This window comes from Abramis brama (genome assembly GCF_963993115.1).
Source record: "Abramis brama genome assembly, chromosome: 8".
NCBI lineage: Eukaryota > Metazoa > Chordata > Actinopteri > Cypriniformes > Leuciscidae > Abramis > Abramis brama.
The window spans coordinates 42,129,062-42,146,689 of record NC_139970.1 but is presented as its reverse complement, the minus strand read 5'-3'; the positions used below and the strand labels follow the sequence as shown (position 1 = coordinate 42,146,689).

Here is a 17,628-nt window from a genome sequence, read left to right as displayed (position 1 = left end):
ATACCACGCCTTTATACTCACAGGTGACCCCCCCACCACCACCACCACCACCCCAAAAAAATTAAAAATGATACCAAATGTCACCCAAGAGAACAAAGAAAGGCAAGGGAAAAATACAAAGATATTGTATATTAAATGTGAAAGTCAAATTAAACAAAGAAAATTAATATCAATTCAAATAGTGATATGGACAAGATAGTGATATGAAATGGACGAATATTAAATTTAATGAATCCCCTAGATGCCATAGTATCTAATGTGTAAATCCAGAAGGTTTCACGTTAATTCACGATGAGAATTTGATATACGTCCGTTTCTTTAAGATTTGCTCTTGATTTTGTTGTTGGTTTATGCAGGGATCACTATTTGACTTTCACATTTAGTATGCATTATCTTCCTTTCCTTTTCCTTTCTTTGTTCTCTTGGGTAATAATTGGTATAATTTTTTTGGGGGTGTGTGTGTGGGGGGTCACCTGTGTGTATAAAGGCGTGGTGTGTTTAAAGCATAACTCTCGCCAAAATGCAATCTTTTTGTTAATCTACCCGAGACAAACTTTCGAGTAAAAGCATAATTAGAATGGAAACACCACTTTTAAGTTTGACCGTATTTTCATTTTCGGTCAAATTGCCTTGTGAATGGGGCACTTCTATGATAGCATCAGAAATCGCTATTTTTAAAACACTAAGAAGGCTCGACACAACATGAAACTGTGCTGGAAGTATCACCAGGGGCTCTACACATGAACTCCAGCATTGAGAACAGTGTTTGTGTACACAGAGTTTACTAAAAAGAAAGATTTTGAACAACTCACTGTCTCTGTGTCCGCCGGCATTTTGACAGTCAAAATCTCTGAATGCGAATGAACTGACTCTGAATTTTAGTATTGCTTCTTATATGAGGATCCTTTTTCAAATACAAGGTCAATATTGATTTTCACTAACGACAAAACAACAAATTATCCGTAAATTTAACTAAGCTTTAGGAGCTTTCCATCCTCCCTGTTACATTCGCTTTAACTTTTAATTGTCTGACGAAGAGCCAACGTGCTCGAAGCATTAGCACCTGTGTGTGAGTCTATCATTACATTTTTCAAATTTTTGGAGTCATGGTGTGCCGACTTTTTAATCTCCCAAAACTACCTTTTTCAATGAATAGTGACCTTTTCTTTTTTTTTTAAATAAATATTATCTAAACATAAAGGAATAATCTACCCAAAAACAAAAATGCTCTTATTGTTTACTCACCCTCAAACAGGGTTATTATCGATGACTAAAACTAAAACATAAAAAAAACCAAAAACATTTTTGTTACTTGAAATAAAATAATCATTAACTGTAATAAAACACAGGCAACATTTCTAAATTTCATTTAAAGTACTGAAATAACTGAAGTAGTACTGAAATAAAATGAATAAAACTAAATAGACACTTAAAAAATGAAAATGAGAAAACCAACAAAATGATTCAAACTAATTCAAATTGATTAAAAACTATATAACTATACTTATAAATAAATTTGATTAAATAACATAAAAACTATAGTAGTATATATTAATAATACTTAAATAACACAGGTTCAAAACCCATATTTTGTTATTTCTACTGTCGAACAATGAATTGTTTTATGCATGAAGATTCTTCATTAATTCTCCTTTTTTATTCCATGTTTGCCAGGTTTGTACTTAGTACTAATATAGTAAGACAGTGAGATTAAAAGATAAATCAATATACCGCTTATTAATGATGCATACTATGTACAGGCAAGCAGATGAACCCAGAATATAAACTCAACACACAGTTTCTCGTTATTCGTTTTTCCGTAGAAAACCATTATGAAGAAAACCAATTAGCACATTGCATTCATATTCTGGGCTCGTCTGCTCACCTGTATCTAGTATGCATCATCAGTAAGGTGTAAACTCAATGTGATCTTTTAATATCAGTGTTTTAGTACATTAAGGCACTTCAAGTGTTTTTCATGTTAAGCATTGAAATACTGCAGTAGGATGATCACAAGTGCCCAAAACTTGCATTTTGTTCACATATTTTTTTCTTTTTCTTCATTTCGAGGTCTAAATAGTTGTGGATTGAAACAGATGGAAGTTCTACGGGCATCTCCATGCCAGTCACATGACTGAAAACTATGAACACGTCTTGGGAGCATCATGAGGGTGAGTAAAGAATGACAGAATGTCCATTTTTAGGTGAACTGTCGCTTTAAATTCAGCTTTTTAAATCTCAGCATATGCAATTAAAAACCCATATTGTTCATGATTAGCATCTATTAAAGTCATTTATAATCCAATCCAACAGTTTCAACGCTGTGCTCTTCGTGTGTCTGTGCTGAAAGGCGTTTGAGGCGTCCCGTCGTAAGGCCTCCTCAGACGGTGGTGACTCTCATCACCACTTCTCTAGGTTTGGTGGTGTTCGTGCCGACGGGACTCGGCGAGCTCCGGGGCTCGTGTGGCCGAAGATGGCTCAATAAATAGCGAAGGTTATACGGACAGTGTTGTTCAGGCAAAGCCGGGCCGTCGGTGCCTGTGGGGTCCTGTGTGGTGTGTGTGGTGCCGTCGGCCACGTCGGTCACGTCGAGCGCTGGCGTCCCAGCAGAAGCCATGAGTGAAGACGGTGACGGAGAGACGTCCACTCTCACCGGCTCCCTCTGGTGGAGCAGCGAACGCTTCAGTTCCTCGCTCTTCTTCACCTCCTCGCTGTCTCTCTTTTTGTCGTAATTTAAAACTTTCCACTGCTGATTGACGGCCTGCCAGCGATGGAATATGCGGAAGACGGACCGGCCCTCGTGGACGATTAGAGCTGTGGAGAGATTGATTCGGGTTATGTTTCTGCAATGTTTTTCGTGATTCATGACTGAACAACAAAGTTTAGGGGCCCTATTTTAACGATCTAAGCGCACGGTCTAAAGCGCACGGCGCAAGTGCACTTGCGCGAATCCACTTTTGATAGTTTAACGACAGGAAAAATTATCACCGCATGGTCTAAAAGAGTTGTCCCTATTCTCTTAATGAGTAATGGGTGTGTTTTGGGCATAACGTGCAATTAACCAATCAGAGTCTCATCTCCCATTCCCTTTAAAAGCCAGTTGTGCTCGCGTCATGGCGGATTCGCTATTTACATGGTGGAATTTGCAAGCAGAAAAACTGAACGCTTCTCTAGTGAGGAAACAGATCTGCTCATACGCTTGGTTAAAGCAGAACATCTACGGGACAAAGTGCACGCATGTTGTGGACCCGCCTATAGGCGCACATTACTAACGCGCTCTTTAAATAACAAAAAAATACTGCGCTATTGACTTTCATTTGCCTCAAAATAGCAACGCGCCAACAATGCGCCTGAACACACTTCATTTTCAGACCAGCAGCCCATGGGCGAACAAATGGGCGCAAATGCATTTGCTATTTAAACAACGTGGCACAGGATGTAAAAATGATAACTGCGTCGGGCTGAAACTAGCAAAAAACACTTGCGTCGCGCTTGCCGCTGCATTGCACCGGGTGTAGGATAGGGCCCTAAAGGGTCACATCACTGAGATAAAGAAAATGATAACACTTTACAATAAGGTCTCATTTGTTAGCATTAGTTAATGCATTAACTAACATGATCTAAAAATGAGCTTGGGCATAGCGGTGTGACGATATCATTACCACGGTATAAAATGTCTATCATTAGAGATTTTGCTATAGCGCGGTATGTAAATATATAGCACTATTGACGCTTCAGAGTGATGAAATGCATGAATGAGAATATAAGCGGGATGCGTTTGATGTTAAAAAGAGTTATTAGTGCAATATATCCTATCCTGAAAAGGAAAAAGGAAAGTGTGCGCACAGAAAGCTGCCTCTCTTAGAAGGTGAACACGAATTTTGGACGCGCTCGATGTTAAAAAGTGTTATTAAACACAATAACCAGTGAAAAAAACTTGGGAATTCGGTTCTCTTTCACGTCTTATTGCACTTGAATGGTCGAATACACGCAAAGTTATAGGCAGTTCTTCCCTCTAAAAGCAATCAGAAGCAGTCAGTGGTAAATTGAGTGAGAAAAATATACACATGTATTTAAAAATACTTGAATAACAATATGAGTTTGAGTTAACGATGACTACATTAGTATTGTTAAGTGAACTTTTGCTTTAAATCCTGTATTCTGCTCTAATGACTGAGGATGAATAGGACAGAAACAATCTCTCCTGCTGCCGCATGTTTTATATGCCGTTTGCACAAAAACAAACTGAATCATTCATCAGCTGATTTCTTTTGCTTTTTTACTTTCTGTTTACGCTCATATGTGACCGTATGTATTTAATATTCTATAAAATCTGTGTGGATGTGAATTCGCTGCACTCACTGGGACTGAGACTCAATCATTAAAATGGAGCAGTTAATATTACATACTGTATTAATGCATGATAATATTTAAAAGTTGCTACATGTGCTTTTTTTTACTTTAGATTTGAATCCCGCTGCATTAGATTCATGGTCACAGGTGTATTGTGAGTCACAGAAGAAGATTAAATGAGGTATGGGTTCTTTACAAACCCAGTTTCAAGGTTTTTCTGCTTTTAAAACACACATACTGTCTGTGGATTTCTTTAAAAGAGTTTGTAGTAAAATTCTCCTTCATCTTTTCTTATAAATATATTTATTGTACTAAGAAAACTAGAACTTTCAGAAAGCAGTGAAACTTCCCCAGTGAAAAAAAGAGCTAAACTAAACTGCATAAACGGCTCATTATGACTGAATATATAATCGTTTATCCTTCATTTAAACCCTAACTTGACCTCTGACCCCAAGCAGAACCGCACGTACCGATGCAGATGACGTCCATGAAGCCGTACATCCCGTAACAGATCTGAAAGAGCAGGTCTTGCCGTTGCCATTTGGCCGAAGGGCTGAGAGACGACCACACGAGCCACGAGATGCTGGCGATGAGGAAGAGGGAACCCAAGATGGCCGCCGCTATCTGGACCTTCTCTATGACGGTGAGGGAAATCGCTTGCCACTTCATTAAAAGACAAAGACGGAGAGAGAAGGGTGTTTCAGTTCTACTGTGTCTCACTATTTAGGATTGAGAGTCAAGATCCAGTTCTTATTCAAAACTATATGTGACCCTGGACCATAAAACCAGTCATAAGGGTCTTTTTTTTTAAATTGAGATTTATACATCATCTGAACACTGAATACATAAGCTTTTCATTGTATGTATGGTTTGTTAGGACAATATTTGGTCAAGATACAACTATATGAAAATATGGAATCTGAGGGTGCAAAAAAATCGAAACACTGAGAAAATCTCCTTTAAAGTTGTTCATTTATGTTCACGATTGTGCTGCATTCACTCACAAAAATAAATGTTTTATATATTTACAGTAGGAAATTTACTAAATATCTTCATGGAACATGATCTTTACTTAATATCCTAATAATTTTTGGCATAAAAGAAAAATCTATAATTTTGACCCATAAAATGTATTGTTGCCACAAATATACCCGTGCGACTCGAGACTGGTGACGTGATCCAGGGTCAAATATGATTCAAACATTCTCTGGTTTGCAAACAAATGATTAAAATGAACTCGTTCTCTATAAAAGACTCAAGAATCAGCCACACGGTTAGTTTTAGTTGGGTTTGAATTGGTCTAATGACACAGAGTGATTCTTGATTCACTAAACCTCAGTGACGATGTGTAGTTACAGATACACATTTGGCGTTTTATTGTTTGCAATGTTGTTTATAAATGCACTTTATAAATGCACGACCAAACACAGTATTGTTCTTGTTTAGTGTAGTACTGTAGTTTGGGGTTTTATTTATTATTTTCAGCAAGGACACATTAAATTGATCAAACGTGACAGCAAAGACATTTTTAATGTCACTAAAGATTTTTATCTCAAATAAATGCTTTTGAAGATTCTATTCATTAACAAAAATGTATCACAGTTTCCACAAAAAAAAAAAGTATTAAGCAGTTTAAGCTGTTTTCAACATTGATAAACATAAATGTTTCTTGATCATCAAATCATCATGATTTCTGAAGGATCATGTGACACTGAAGACTGGAGTAATGATGCTGAAAATTCAGCTTTGATCACAGGAATAAATTACATAGTACTATAGATTCACATAGAAAACGGTTAGTTTAAACTGCAATAATATTTCACTATTTTTACTGTATTTTTGATCAAATAATTGTAGTTTTTGTTGAAAGATTGAAGATTGAAATTGCAGAAGAGACTTCTTTTCAAAAACATTCGCAAATCTTACAGACCCCAAACTTCTGAACATTATTAGAGGGGACCTTGCTCCAAATTGAAATAATTTTGAGTAGAATAATTAAGAATCAAAACCGTTACTATACTAATTCAGGCCTAATTTTGTAAACAGTCTTCAGTCTTGTAGTGGTTTTGTGAAGTTGCATCATTTAAAGGGGTGGTTGATTATGATTTCACTTTTCTAACTTTAGTTAGTGTGTAATGTTGCTGTTTGAGCATAAACAACATCTGCAAAGTTACAACGCTCAAAGTTCAAAGCAAAGGGAGATATCTGCTTTTAAAGAAATCTCTTTTTAAGGACTACAACAAACGGCTGGTAGAGACTACACCACATTCCTCCCGGGTTAGTGACATCACCAACCCTAGAATTTACATAAACCCCGCCCCCAGAACACGATTTATAGATCAAGACAGAATATGCTAATCAATGACTAGAAGATAACTACACATAAGCTACATAAATTAATCAACTAAACATTCAGAAATGTCCTGTTGCTTCTACATGTTGTCACTTCTTCTTGAGTCTCTCCATCATTGTCTGACTCCGGTTTGAACATAAAAGGCTAAAAGTTTTAGAAATTTTCAGTGAATGTGTGTGTGAGTGCAAGCTGTTGAAGCTCCGCCCCCTGTGCCGGGAGCAGCAGCTCATTTGCATTTAAAGGAACAGACAAAAAACGGTGTGTTTTTGCTCACCCTCAAAAAGTGACAATTTTAACATGCTATATAAAAATATCTGTGGGGTATTTTGAGCTAAAACTTCACATACACACTCTGGGGACATCAGATACTTATTTTACATCTTGTGAAAAGGGCATTATACCACCCCTTTAACACGTGTTGTACCTGCAGTGGGTTCTTGGTGCTGATGGCGATCACCTGATACTTGTAGTAACAGAGTTCACAGGTCCACGAGCCTCTTTCACTGATCCACTTGATGAGACACGGCTGATGAGTGCTGCGAACGGACCCGCTGCAGCGACACGGGCTCAGCAGCTCGCCCTGACACACACACACACACACACACACGAGACTCTCAGTAAAAACACCATTATCTGAGCATCCAGAGAAGAGAATGAAGGAATATTAACCCTGTAAAGCCTGACATGAACCTGACATCCTCACACACGAGCATGAAAAAACATCAGAATTTTATTCAGAGGCCCAAAATATGCAGTTTGGTGCAGATTCTGATATTTATATGGCCAAAAAGTAAGATGAAATTCTGATGCTTGTAATGTAAATCAATGAGATCTTTATAACAGTATAGTGACTACTTACATAAAATCCATATAAACATAAGCTGTCACTCTATATCTCCAATAATCTTAGTAAGATGATATTTAAATGCTTAGTTTTATGATGAAATATCTGTAGTTTTAAAACTTATAGTGCAATGCAATACAATGATGATTGACAGATGAACAAAGAAACGCTCCTCAAAAGCATTGATGATCATATTTTAGACTCACATTTTAACATGATTTTTCTAAAGAAAAAGAAAAAATTTATGGATAATCCAGTATAATAAGTTGCTTCAGTCCAGCAAGTGTTCATCTTAAAATATGAATGACAACATAAAAGTTATTCTTATGTTTACTTTACAAAAATTCGTTTTCACAGCAAAAAGACATGAACCATGAGCATAACATTTTTACAATAAAAAGACCTTTTACCTTCTAAAAAAGTATAAACTATCAATCAGACGACAGAAGGCATGTTGTAGATTGTGTGCAACAGGTTTTTCAGCAACGTTTTGATCATTTAGAGCCCTTAGAAATTCTTACTCTTAAAAATAAATGTTTTTAAAAAGTCTTTTTATCTGCACCTTTTCATACCCAGCACTTTTTATCATCTATTTATTTTTCAGTGTTTTATCTTGGTTTTAGACAGTTCAGACATAATGAAAAATGAATTGACTATTTCAGAATTAATAATTTATATTCCTCATGGACACTGTATGAATTTTAAAATTGGATAAAGAGAACTAAAGCCCAACATTCATTCATTCAGACTTTTTAACTGCGCTACACATGGTAAACTGCAGAAGCGCTGTGAAGTAAACAAACAAACAGATTGACAGTGCTGTTCATGCTGTGTTTGGATATTTAAAGGCATAGTGCACTAAAAATACAAATGTCAGGCAGAATGTGAGAATCTCCAGGTGAAGAACCACTGATTTATTTCTTCTGCACAGAAGCATCTTAAATATCCTTTAAAAACAAACTAAACTCTTCTTTTGTGTTCTGCAGAAGACGGAAAGTCACGCAGGTTTGGAACAACATGAGGGAGAGTAAACGATGACAGAAATGTCATTTTTTTGGTGAACTACAATACTGTTCAAAAGTCTTAACTCTTTCCCCGCCATTGACGGAATTTTAGTAGTAATAAGTAGACATTTAAAATACATCAATAACTGATATCATAGTTTAACACAGATAAAATCAGAGTTAAGGCTTGCTTTACGTGTTGCTCGACGAGGATTTCTTAATCGTTGCGACTTTTAATCCTGAGGAGACAAAATGCCGCGGAGTGAAGAAGAGGTGGAGTTACGAGGATTCTCAGACAGTTGAAGTGTCCAATGGAGTTAAGAGATTTGCTCTCTAGCTATTTTCAACACTTTAGATTGGTTAATAATTTGTAAAAATAACAGAACCACGTGGGGACTGACCAATAGCATCGATTTGTGAAAAAATATGAAATTGACAAAATTTTGACATACAAGGTTTCCGCCCGACAACGACGATATATATTTATTTATATGTATATATACTTACAGAAACGATTTTTGAACAACATTGGGAGCTGTTCTCAATCCGACACGAACCACACTATGTGTCGATTGCAAGTGACGTCACTTGCAGAGGAAGCGCTGGTGTCTGAGCCAGGGGGGTAATCGAGCTCTCGAATAGCGTACCACCCCCGAGGGCCGCCATTGGCTAACAAGCCATCACCTGCTGTTAGCATTCCATTGACTCCCATTCATTTTGGCGTCACTTTGACAGCGAATAACTTTACATCTGAGGCGTTTAAAGACTCTATTTGTTCATTTCTAACGACAATGTATAAAAGGCTCCATTACCTTGTATCTTATACGTTATGGCCCTGTAGAAGCAGTTTTTGTAAAAATAGGCTAACGATTGCGTCATAACCACACGACTCTCTGTCGCACAGTAGAGAGATTACCGTATGGACGGGAGGAGAAGCTCTCGGGCAATCAGGGGGACGTGGAGGCAAAATGACAAAATAATTCATCAGAATACTTAGCAAAAGTTGCTCCTGCTCCAAGCTCATGGACAGCTCCTACTCACACTCTCTGTCTCTGCAAGTTTCGGAAGGGAATGATTCAGATTTCTCTCGGCACAGCTACTAGAAGACAGACGGGTTGCTCACGTCACATCTACGTCGTCAAGCTCAGTTTGAGTCTGCGCAGTACGCTCAGCCATCAGGAAGTGAGTGCTTCTAATTTGCTTCACTTTTCTCCGTTGAAACCTATGGGGTCGCTGTGTCCAGTTTATATACTGTCTATGGTCTGAGCGTGCAGGTCTGGGAGTGCAAGTGCAGGTCTGCAGCCAGACCCTTCTCCAATTTTCTGGTTTTCCGTGTTTTCACTGTTATATGGTAGGGGGCGCTATTACACATCTCCTGAACGAATACTGAATCTCCCGATCAAAACACTGACGAAGAAGCAGCAGAAACATGTGACGATTTTCACGATTTTCTCAGCTTTATATTCAAAGTGTTGCTTTTTTATGAAACTTACCCATTCAGCTTTGATCACAGGAATAAATTACATTTTACTGTATGTGACCCTGGACCACAAAACCAGTCACAAGGGTCAATTTTTGGAAATTGAGATTTATGCATCATTATGAATAAGCTTTCCATTGATGTATGGTTTGTTAGGATAGGACAATATTTGGTCGAGAGACAACTATTGAAAATCTGGAATCTGAGGGTGCAAAAAAATCAAAACATTAAGAAAATCTCCTTTAAAGTTGTTCATTTATGTTCACGATTGTGCTGCATTCACTCACAAAAATAAGTGCTTTATATATTTATGGTTGACTAAATTGACTAAATATCTTCATGGAACATGATCTTTACTTAATATCCTAATGATTTTTGGCATAAAAGATAAATCGATAATTTTGACCCATATAATGTATTGTTGGCGATTGCCACAAATATACCCGTGCGACTCGAGACTGGTTTTGTGATCCAGGGTCACATTTATTACAATAGAAAACTTTTTTTTTATTAAACAATTTGAATTTGTAATAATATTTCACAATTTTTTACTGTATTTTTGATCAAATAAATGCAGCCTCGGCGAGCGGAAGATACTTAAAGTACAGTAAAAGATTGAAATGTGTAGCTTAAAAACCAAACTATAATGCAAGCATCCAGATGTTAGATTAGTCATAACCTGTCCTACACTATTTCATAATTGAGTGACACTCTTTATCATGACACCTACTGTACAACACCTATTAGCCCTGACACTTACAGTATGAAAGCATGCACTATAAAGAAAAGGGCTCCGTCCCAAAACACAGTGATTTTAAGGCAAGCAAAGTCTATTCCAAAAGAGAATATCACATTATGGGATTGGCTTTACGGCGGATCCAAAATGTGGGAGAATCTTTGAAGAATATTATAGTATATTATAAAGTATTATACATATACTTACCAATCACTTACTACCCTAGTACTGTTCAATCTCATTAAAAATTGTCTATTTTACCCAATATATCTATGTGTGCTGTCTATATTTATGCTTATTAGAGTATTGTGGCAATATTTGGCAACATACACTGAAAGAAACTGAAGGATGTCTTTTGAAACAATTTCCACTTAAAGTAAATTTCACAAAGAAACAGCAAGTAGCAGTGAATTAAACATTGTTAGAAAGACTGAGATGGTATTATTTACAACTTTACAGTGTTCATCCGGCAATCCAGTTTAGACTGGTTTAATCTGGTTTTTCTCACTATGTTTTGGACGTGAGCATCTAATGTGCGTCTTGTGTGGTATTCTTTACTACGGGACGGTGTTGTAGTGAGTAATGTGTGTGTGGTATTCTGCTCTCCTGCATGTACGGGACGGGATGTGTGTGACGAACGCGGATGGATGTAGTGACTGTCGTGTGTGTGTGTGAAGCGTAACTGAGGAGCAGCAGACACAGGAACAGGTGTGGCGCAGTGTGACGCTCACCTTCCAGCAAACACTAACGCTAGCGTCACGCTGAGAGACATCGACACTCGCACAAACAACGTGCACTCTCGTTTCTCTCTGCAGAAGATGAGTGTATAACAGAGCTCAAGTTAAACGTTTCAGAACCCAAAATCAGATCAGATAAACTAATGCGAGGATGCTATTGCGCAGTTTGCTCAGGACACATACGAGTGCTCAGTTTTGTTAACTTTAAAGTCCCCCTTGTAGTGAAAATCAAGCTTTTAATGTTGTTTATGTGTCTATGTGGTGTTTTTAATATGCTTTAAGACAAACCATGTGTAAATTCATAAGTCGACACCATTGCTGAGTATTTTCTCCTTAAAACTGCAGTGAACCAAAGACAGTCTCAAAAACACACTTTGAAATCGCTGGTGTTTCTGACGTCACAAACTACCTTGTAACCAATCAGATCAACGTGTGATCGTCAACCAGTGGATCTCTGAGTGAGTGAGTGAGTGGAGGCGGGGCTCATTTGCATATTCATAGAACCGCGCATACTAAATGAGGCAAGGGTGTCGAGTTACATTCAAGATATTTTAAGGTATTCAAGGAAAAAACATTTAAATATGTAATTTTGGTGATCAAAGATTAGTTTTAAAATTATTGACTACAGGGGGACTTTAAATGATTGCGAAGAAATACAGATAGACTCAAGTTGGTGATGTTGTGTTTTGCTGTATTTTAGAAGAAACATCTGAGAACTTGAATAAAACATGTTTGAAGCTGTTACGCACAGAAAAACTGTGGTAACAAGTGGAGGAAAACAGGCGAGATCCACGGAATAAGCAAAAAAATATCGTCTTGTGCATTTAGATGTTAGAATCAGAATGCAAAAAATTAGATGTGGTGCGTCCGAAATCACATAATGCACATACATGCATTTCTTTCTCAACTGTTTACATTCACTTAAAACATAATTGACTGTGTTTACGTGTACACTCGCCAAGATCTGCATTTTGACATTATTTTGTGTGTATTTGACTGTTTAAAGGGGTCATGAACTGTCTTTTTTTTTTAAATTATATTGTATACTGAGGTCAACTATGACGTTCGCTTGGTTTTTACATTCAAAAACATCAAAATGAATAAGTAATAGTCTATTTTCTACCCTGGTTTTGAGCCTAGCTCCTGAAACGCTCGGTTTTTATGGGTCGTGCCACATTGAAGACTTGGAAGTAAACGCCCACTGCTATGATTGGATAACAGTTTTGCATATTATAATGAGTTCCAGTGTCATGGTGGGCGGGGCTAAACAGGCAGTGTTGAAGTAGGCGTTGATCATCTTCTGTGGAGGCGGGGTTTGATGCCCTTTGACGTCAGAGATCCCCACTCGTTCGCTGTGCGCCTGGTGTCAATAAAAGCTTTTATTGGACTAACAAGGAAGTTTTCAGTTCTGAAACTTACAGGATATTCTTATAGTATGATGACCCCTTATATGTCAAAATTTGATTTCTCAGTTCAAAACCCCTTTAAGCGCAATAAGCAGCAAAAAAGAACTCCACATATTCAGACATACTACTTTGTTGGCGTAATGTTTTTTGTTTTTTTCACACTATACAGTATGGAAGTATTCAATTTTGGATGCCGCGCTAGTCTTCTTTTTATAGAATACCGTTGACGAAGAAGCCCTTTGAAACTTTACACACACTTTTATGGTTGCAAGCCATTAAACGGACAGACTAGACTGATGAAACCTGCCATTAAAGCATGAATTTGATGTAAACAATAAGTCTAGATGATATTCATAGGGAGCATAATGTTTTAGCCTATAGTGACAATATGAAATAACAGTTAAACCTATAACAGTTAAACCTATAACAATGAAAACTATAAGATTTTTATTGACTTTTTTTTCTGGCAATTGCAAGATTATATCTCCCAATTCGACTTTATAACTCACAACTGTGATATAAATCATAAGTGTGACTTTTTGTCCTCAGAATTGCAAGTTTTTCTTGCAAGAAAAATCAGTGCAATGTGGGATGGAATGAGTGCACTCAATAACATCCACTATGGTTTCGGACTACAAATGGCTGTTCCCTAAAATCATGCCCTATCTGACTTTTGATTGCAGACTTTGGTATTGTGGCAAATCTGAGCACCGTTTGAGACCATATTGAGATCATCGAAATTACTGGGATCTTTTTTCCTAAGGAAACACAGGAGACTCTCATTGCTTTAATCTCATTGCTTGACTCTAGGAGACACTATTAAAGTGATTTTCTTCATGATTATCTCCTTGAATTCGGCATTGCCAGAGTTGCTCTTATGAGAAACATCTGAGACAAAGTTGATACTTCAATTAAAACTCCATTATGTCTCTTGAGCAATGAATGAGCAACCTGTGAGCACACAAGAAGCTTTAAAATCAATGAGAGTAGAATGGACTGATAAGAATTGAGTTCATATTGATCTCTCTGTCTTTTGGACTTCAGTATTTTGGAATATCTGAGCACCGTTTGAGACTGTATGAGACGATTGAGGATATATGTGAGATTACTGGGGCCTTCAGGAGAAACATCTAAGAATTAGGAGACTCAATTTGATCTCTATTTAATCTCACTGCTGTCTAGGAGAATCAGTTGAGATGTATTTTTCTTTCTTCCGTGTCTCCTAGAGGAAAACTGTATTGCTCACAGGTTGCTCTTTCATATCTCAAAAGACTAAATTGAGTTCTCAGACATGTTTTAATTATCAACTTTATCCAAGATGTTTCTCCTAAAATTCTTTAAGCAAAATACAAATAGACACAAATGACTTTTCCTTGCAGACTTTGGTATCTTGTCAAATCTGAGCACAGTTTGTGACATTGTTGAGATCTCGAGGAGTGATGTGAGATTTCTGTGTTTCCTCATCTCCTGAAACTCAATGTAATCTCTATTTAATCTCATTGCAGTCTAGGAAAAACAGTAGAGATATTAAAGAGATCTCATTTGTGATTATTCCTTCCTTTGTGTCATCCTGCACTCCCAAAAGGACATGTTATTGCTCACAGGTTGCTCTTTCAAAGCTTACGAGGCTTGATGGAGTTCTCAGACATGTTTAATTAAAAATATTAACTTTATCTCAGATATTTCTCAAAGTTGTGTGAAAACTACAATTAGCATATAGTGCACTGTAAAAAAGTGTTCGGTTCACTTACACAGTAAAAAACGTTGGGTTATTTGTTTAACCCAACCATTGGGTTACACATATTGGGTCAATATGTTGGGTTATTTTCCAAAAAATATTGGGTCATTTTTAAAATCATTGGGTAATTTCTAGAAATAACCCTGCTGTTGGGTTAAATAGCCTTAAGTACACTTAAAAAATGTTAGGAAACCCGTTGCCTTAAAACTATTTAACTTTATTTACTTAATAATTTTAAGGCAACGGGTTTCCTATTTTTTTTTTAAAGTTAAGTCAACTGATCACTTTTTACAGTGTGGATAGCAGCTCAGATTATTTGATCTTTGGATTCATTGATGAGAAATATTTGATTTTAAATTAACTTTTGATTGCAGACTTTGGTATCTTGTCAAATCTGAGCAGCACAGACATTGTTGAGTAACACGTGAGATTTCAGTTTCTTTCCCCTAGAAGAAACATCAGAGAAGACCTTAAATTCTCCATTAATCTCTTTACTCTCCGAAAGTACTCCGTACTCCTCCCGCCAAAGAGCCGAGCTCTCCTTTAAAAGCCGCCTCGAGCTCAACTTAACGTGAGGATTACATAAGCACGACCCCGATGCTCCTTCAGCCAACAGCGCCGAGAGGAAACAGAAAGGGAGTGTGTGTTCAGACACAGGCCCGTCTGCAGATGGACTTCGTGGGAGCGAGTTGCCGGACAGTATGAGGAGAGCAGGAACAGCCAATGGGAGGAGGACGGCACAGGAGGAGATGAGGAGCGAGTCCAAAACCTGCAGCCTAATCCACCTCCGTGTTCTCAGACGCCTTTACAACTGTGACAATCTGTTTCACTTACTCCACCGAGAGCTGAGGGCCGCTCAGTTAACCCAGCCATTGGGTTACATTTTTAAAGTACATTTTTAACCCAACGTTTGGGTTTGTCCATATCTGACCCAAAATTGGGATAAAACAACCCAGCATTTTTCAGAGTGTTGTGACAACTAAACTTACAAATGTGTGTAATGTGAACCCAAGCAAACTGAACTAGTCACCATGAAATCAAAATTGACAGTTCTTGTTTGTATGCAATATTGCAGTGTTTATTATCAATGATTGATCCGTGCACATCATTATTTTTATGTGCCTCGTAATCTTGAATCAGAATAACTATCTCTTCTCTGATGATGAGGGCGGGGCAACCTGTCACTCACATAAACCAATAGCAAACCACAACCATCCAATCAATTCTCCACTGACAAAATCAAGCCCCGCCCACAATTGTTCTTGTTCCAGAAGCGTTTCACTCGGATATAAACGACACAATAGAGAAGAAAAGACAAGCACAACTTACATTTCATGACGACTTTAAGTTCAATTGACAACATTTGTGGCGTAATGCTGATTAAAATACATTTGACTTGTCCCTCATTTTCTTTTAAAAAAGCCAAAGTTGAAGCATTTACAATAAAAGGGATTTTTTAATAAGAAATGTGTAGAGTGTGAGTTGTTTAAATCAGTTTTGTTCACCATAAAAGCATGTTAATGTACATATTATTTAATTACAGTTTGGTCCCATTTACTTTTACTGTAAGTGTTTTATTGATTTGTATGTGTGAGTGTGTGTGCGTGAGTTTGTCTGTCTGTGCGTGAGTGTGTGTGAGTGCATGTCTGTGAGAGAGAGAGAGAGAGTGTGTGTTTGTGTGTGAGTGAGTTGGTGTATCTGAGTGAATCTGAGAGAGAGTGTGTGTGTGAGTGAGTAGTATGTGTGTGAGTATATTTGTGTGTGTGTGAGTATATTTGTGTGTGTGAGAGAGAGAGAGTGCGTGTGAGTGTATCTGAGTGTGTGTGTGTGTGTGTGTGAGAGAGAGAGAATGTGTGTGTGTGAGAGAGAGAGAGAGAGAGAGAGAGAGTGTGTGAGTGTATCTGTGTGTGTGTGAGAGAGAGTATGTGTGTGTGAGAGAGAGAAAGTGTGTGTGTGTCTGTGTGTGTGTGAGAGAGAGAGAGAGAGAGAGAGAGAGAGAGTATGTGTGTGTGAGAGAGAGAGAGTGTGTGTGTATGTGAGTGTATCTGAGTGTGTGTGTTTGTGTGTGTCAGAGAGAGAGAGAGAGGGTGTGTGTGTGTGTGTGTGTGTGTGAGAGAGAGAGAGAGAGAGAGAGAGAGTGTGTGTGAGAGAGAGAGAGAGTGAGTGTGTGTGTGTGTGTGTGTGTGAGAGAGAGAGAGAGAGAGAGTATGTGTGTGTGTGAGAGAGAGAGTGTGTGTGTATGTGAGTGTATCTGAGTGTGTGTGTTTGTGTGTGTCTGAGAGAGAGAGAGAGAGTGTGTGTGTGTGTGTGAGAGAGAGAGAGTGTGTGTGTGTGTGTGTGTGTGTGTGAGAGAGAGAGAGAGAGAGAGAGAGAAAATCATGATGTTAATTCTTTTAATATCGCAACATCTTCCTGCTTTATAATCCCATTTAGCAGATTAGAGCTGGGCGATAATATAGTTACATTCTGAGACAATATAAACAATCACGCAGCCGAGATTTCCTATAGTATACATTGCTTTACGTACACAAGCATATTGTATGTATGTGAATAAAACTGAATGCACTATATATACAGTAATTAAATCAGTAATATTAGAGAGTTGCTGAAGAATAGAGCATTTAAAAACGGCCACTAATAATGTGCATTTGAATTATGCAGCTTTAGCCTATACAAATCTGCAGAATGGATTTAAACATGGTTATATGTGTTAAACAGAGCCGAGAGTTGCTAAAAGCGTGATCAAATAAGACTAAAAAATGGCACATCATATGAAAAAAGGGTTTCCAGCTCTAATGCATTCCTGTGAGAACAGCCGTTCAGCTTGAGGAGTGTGTCACGGGGCGCTCGCAGAACCCAGAGTACCTTAGTCAGATTCTTACTCCCCTGCAAAACTGTGTCAGTCGTGTGCCGCTCTGAATTATGAATAAGTATGACTCAGAAATAAATAAACATCTGAGACGGTGCCGGGTGGAGG

At 37.8% G+C, this 17,628-nt stretch overlaps 1 protein-coding gene across 1 annotated transcript in view; it reads right to left on the bottom strand.

Moving 5' to 3' along the window:
• Nucleotides 1–999: 999 nt before the first annotated feature.
• LOC311088358 (E3 ubiquitin-protein ligase MARCHF4-like) overlaps nt 1,000–17,628 on the bottom strand; it is a 32,789-nt gene continuing 16,160 nt past the window's right edge. Inside the window, exons 2-4 of the mRNA XM_084122387.1 lie at nt 7,131–7,286; nt 4,824–5,016; nt 1,000–2,814 (exon numbers count right to left, since the gene is read on the bottom strand). Coding sequence (XP_083978513.1) covers nt 2,381–2,814; nt 4,824–5,016; nt 7,131–7,286 — 783 coding nt within the window. The 3' untranslated portion in view covers nt 1,000–2,380. The remainder of the gene's footprint in view (nt 2,815–4,823; nt 5,017–7,130; nt 7,287–17,628) is intronic.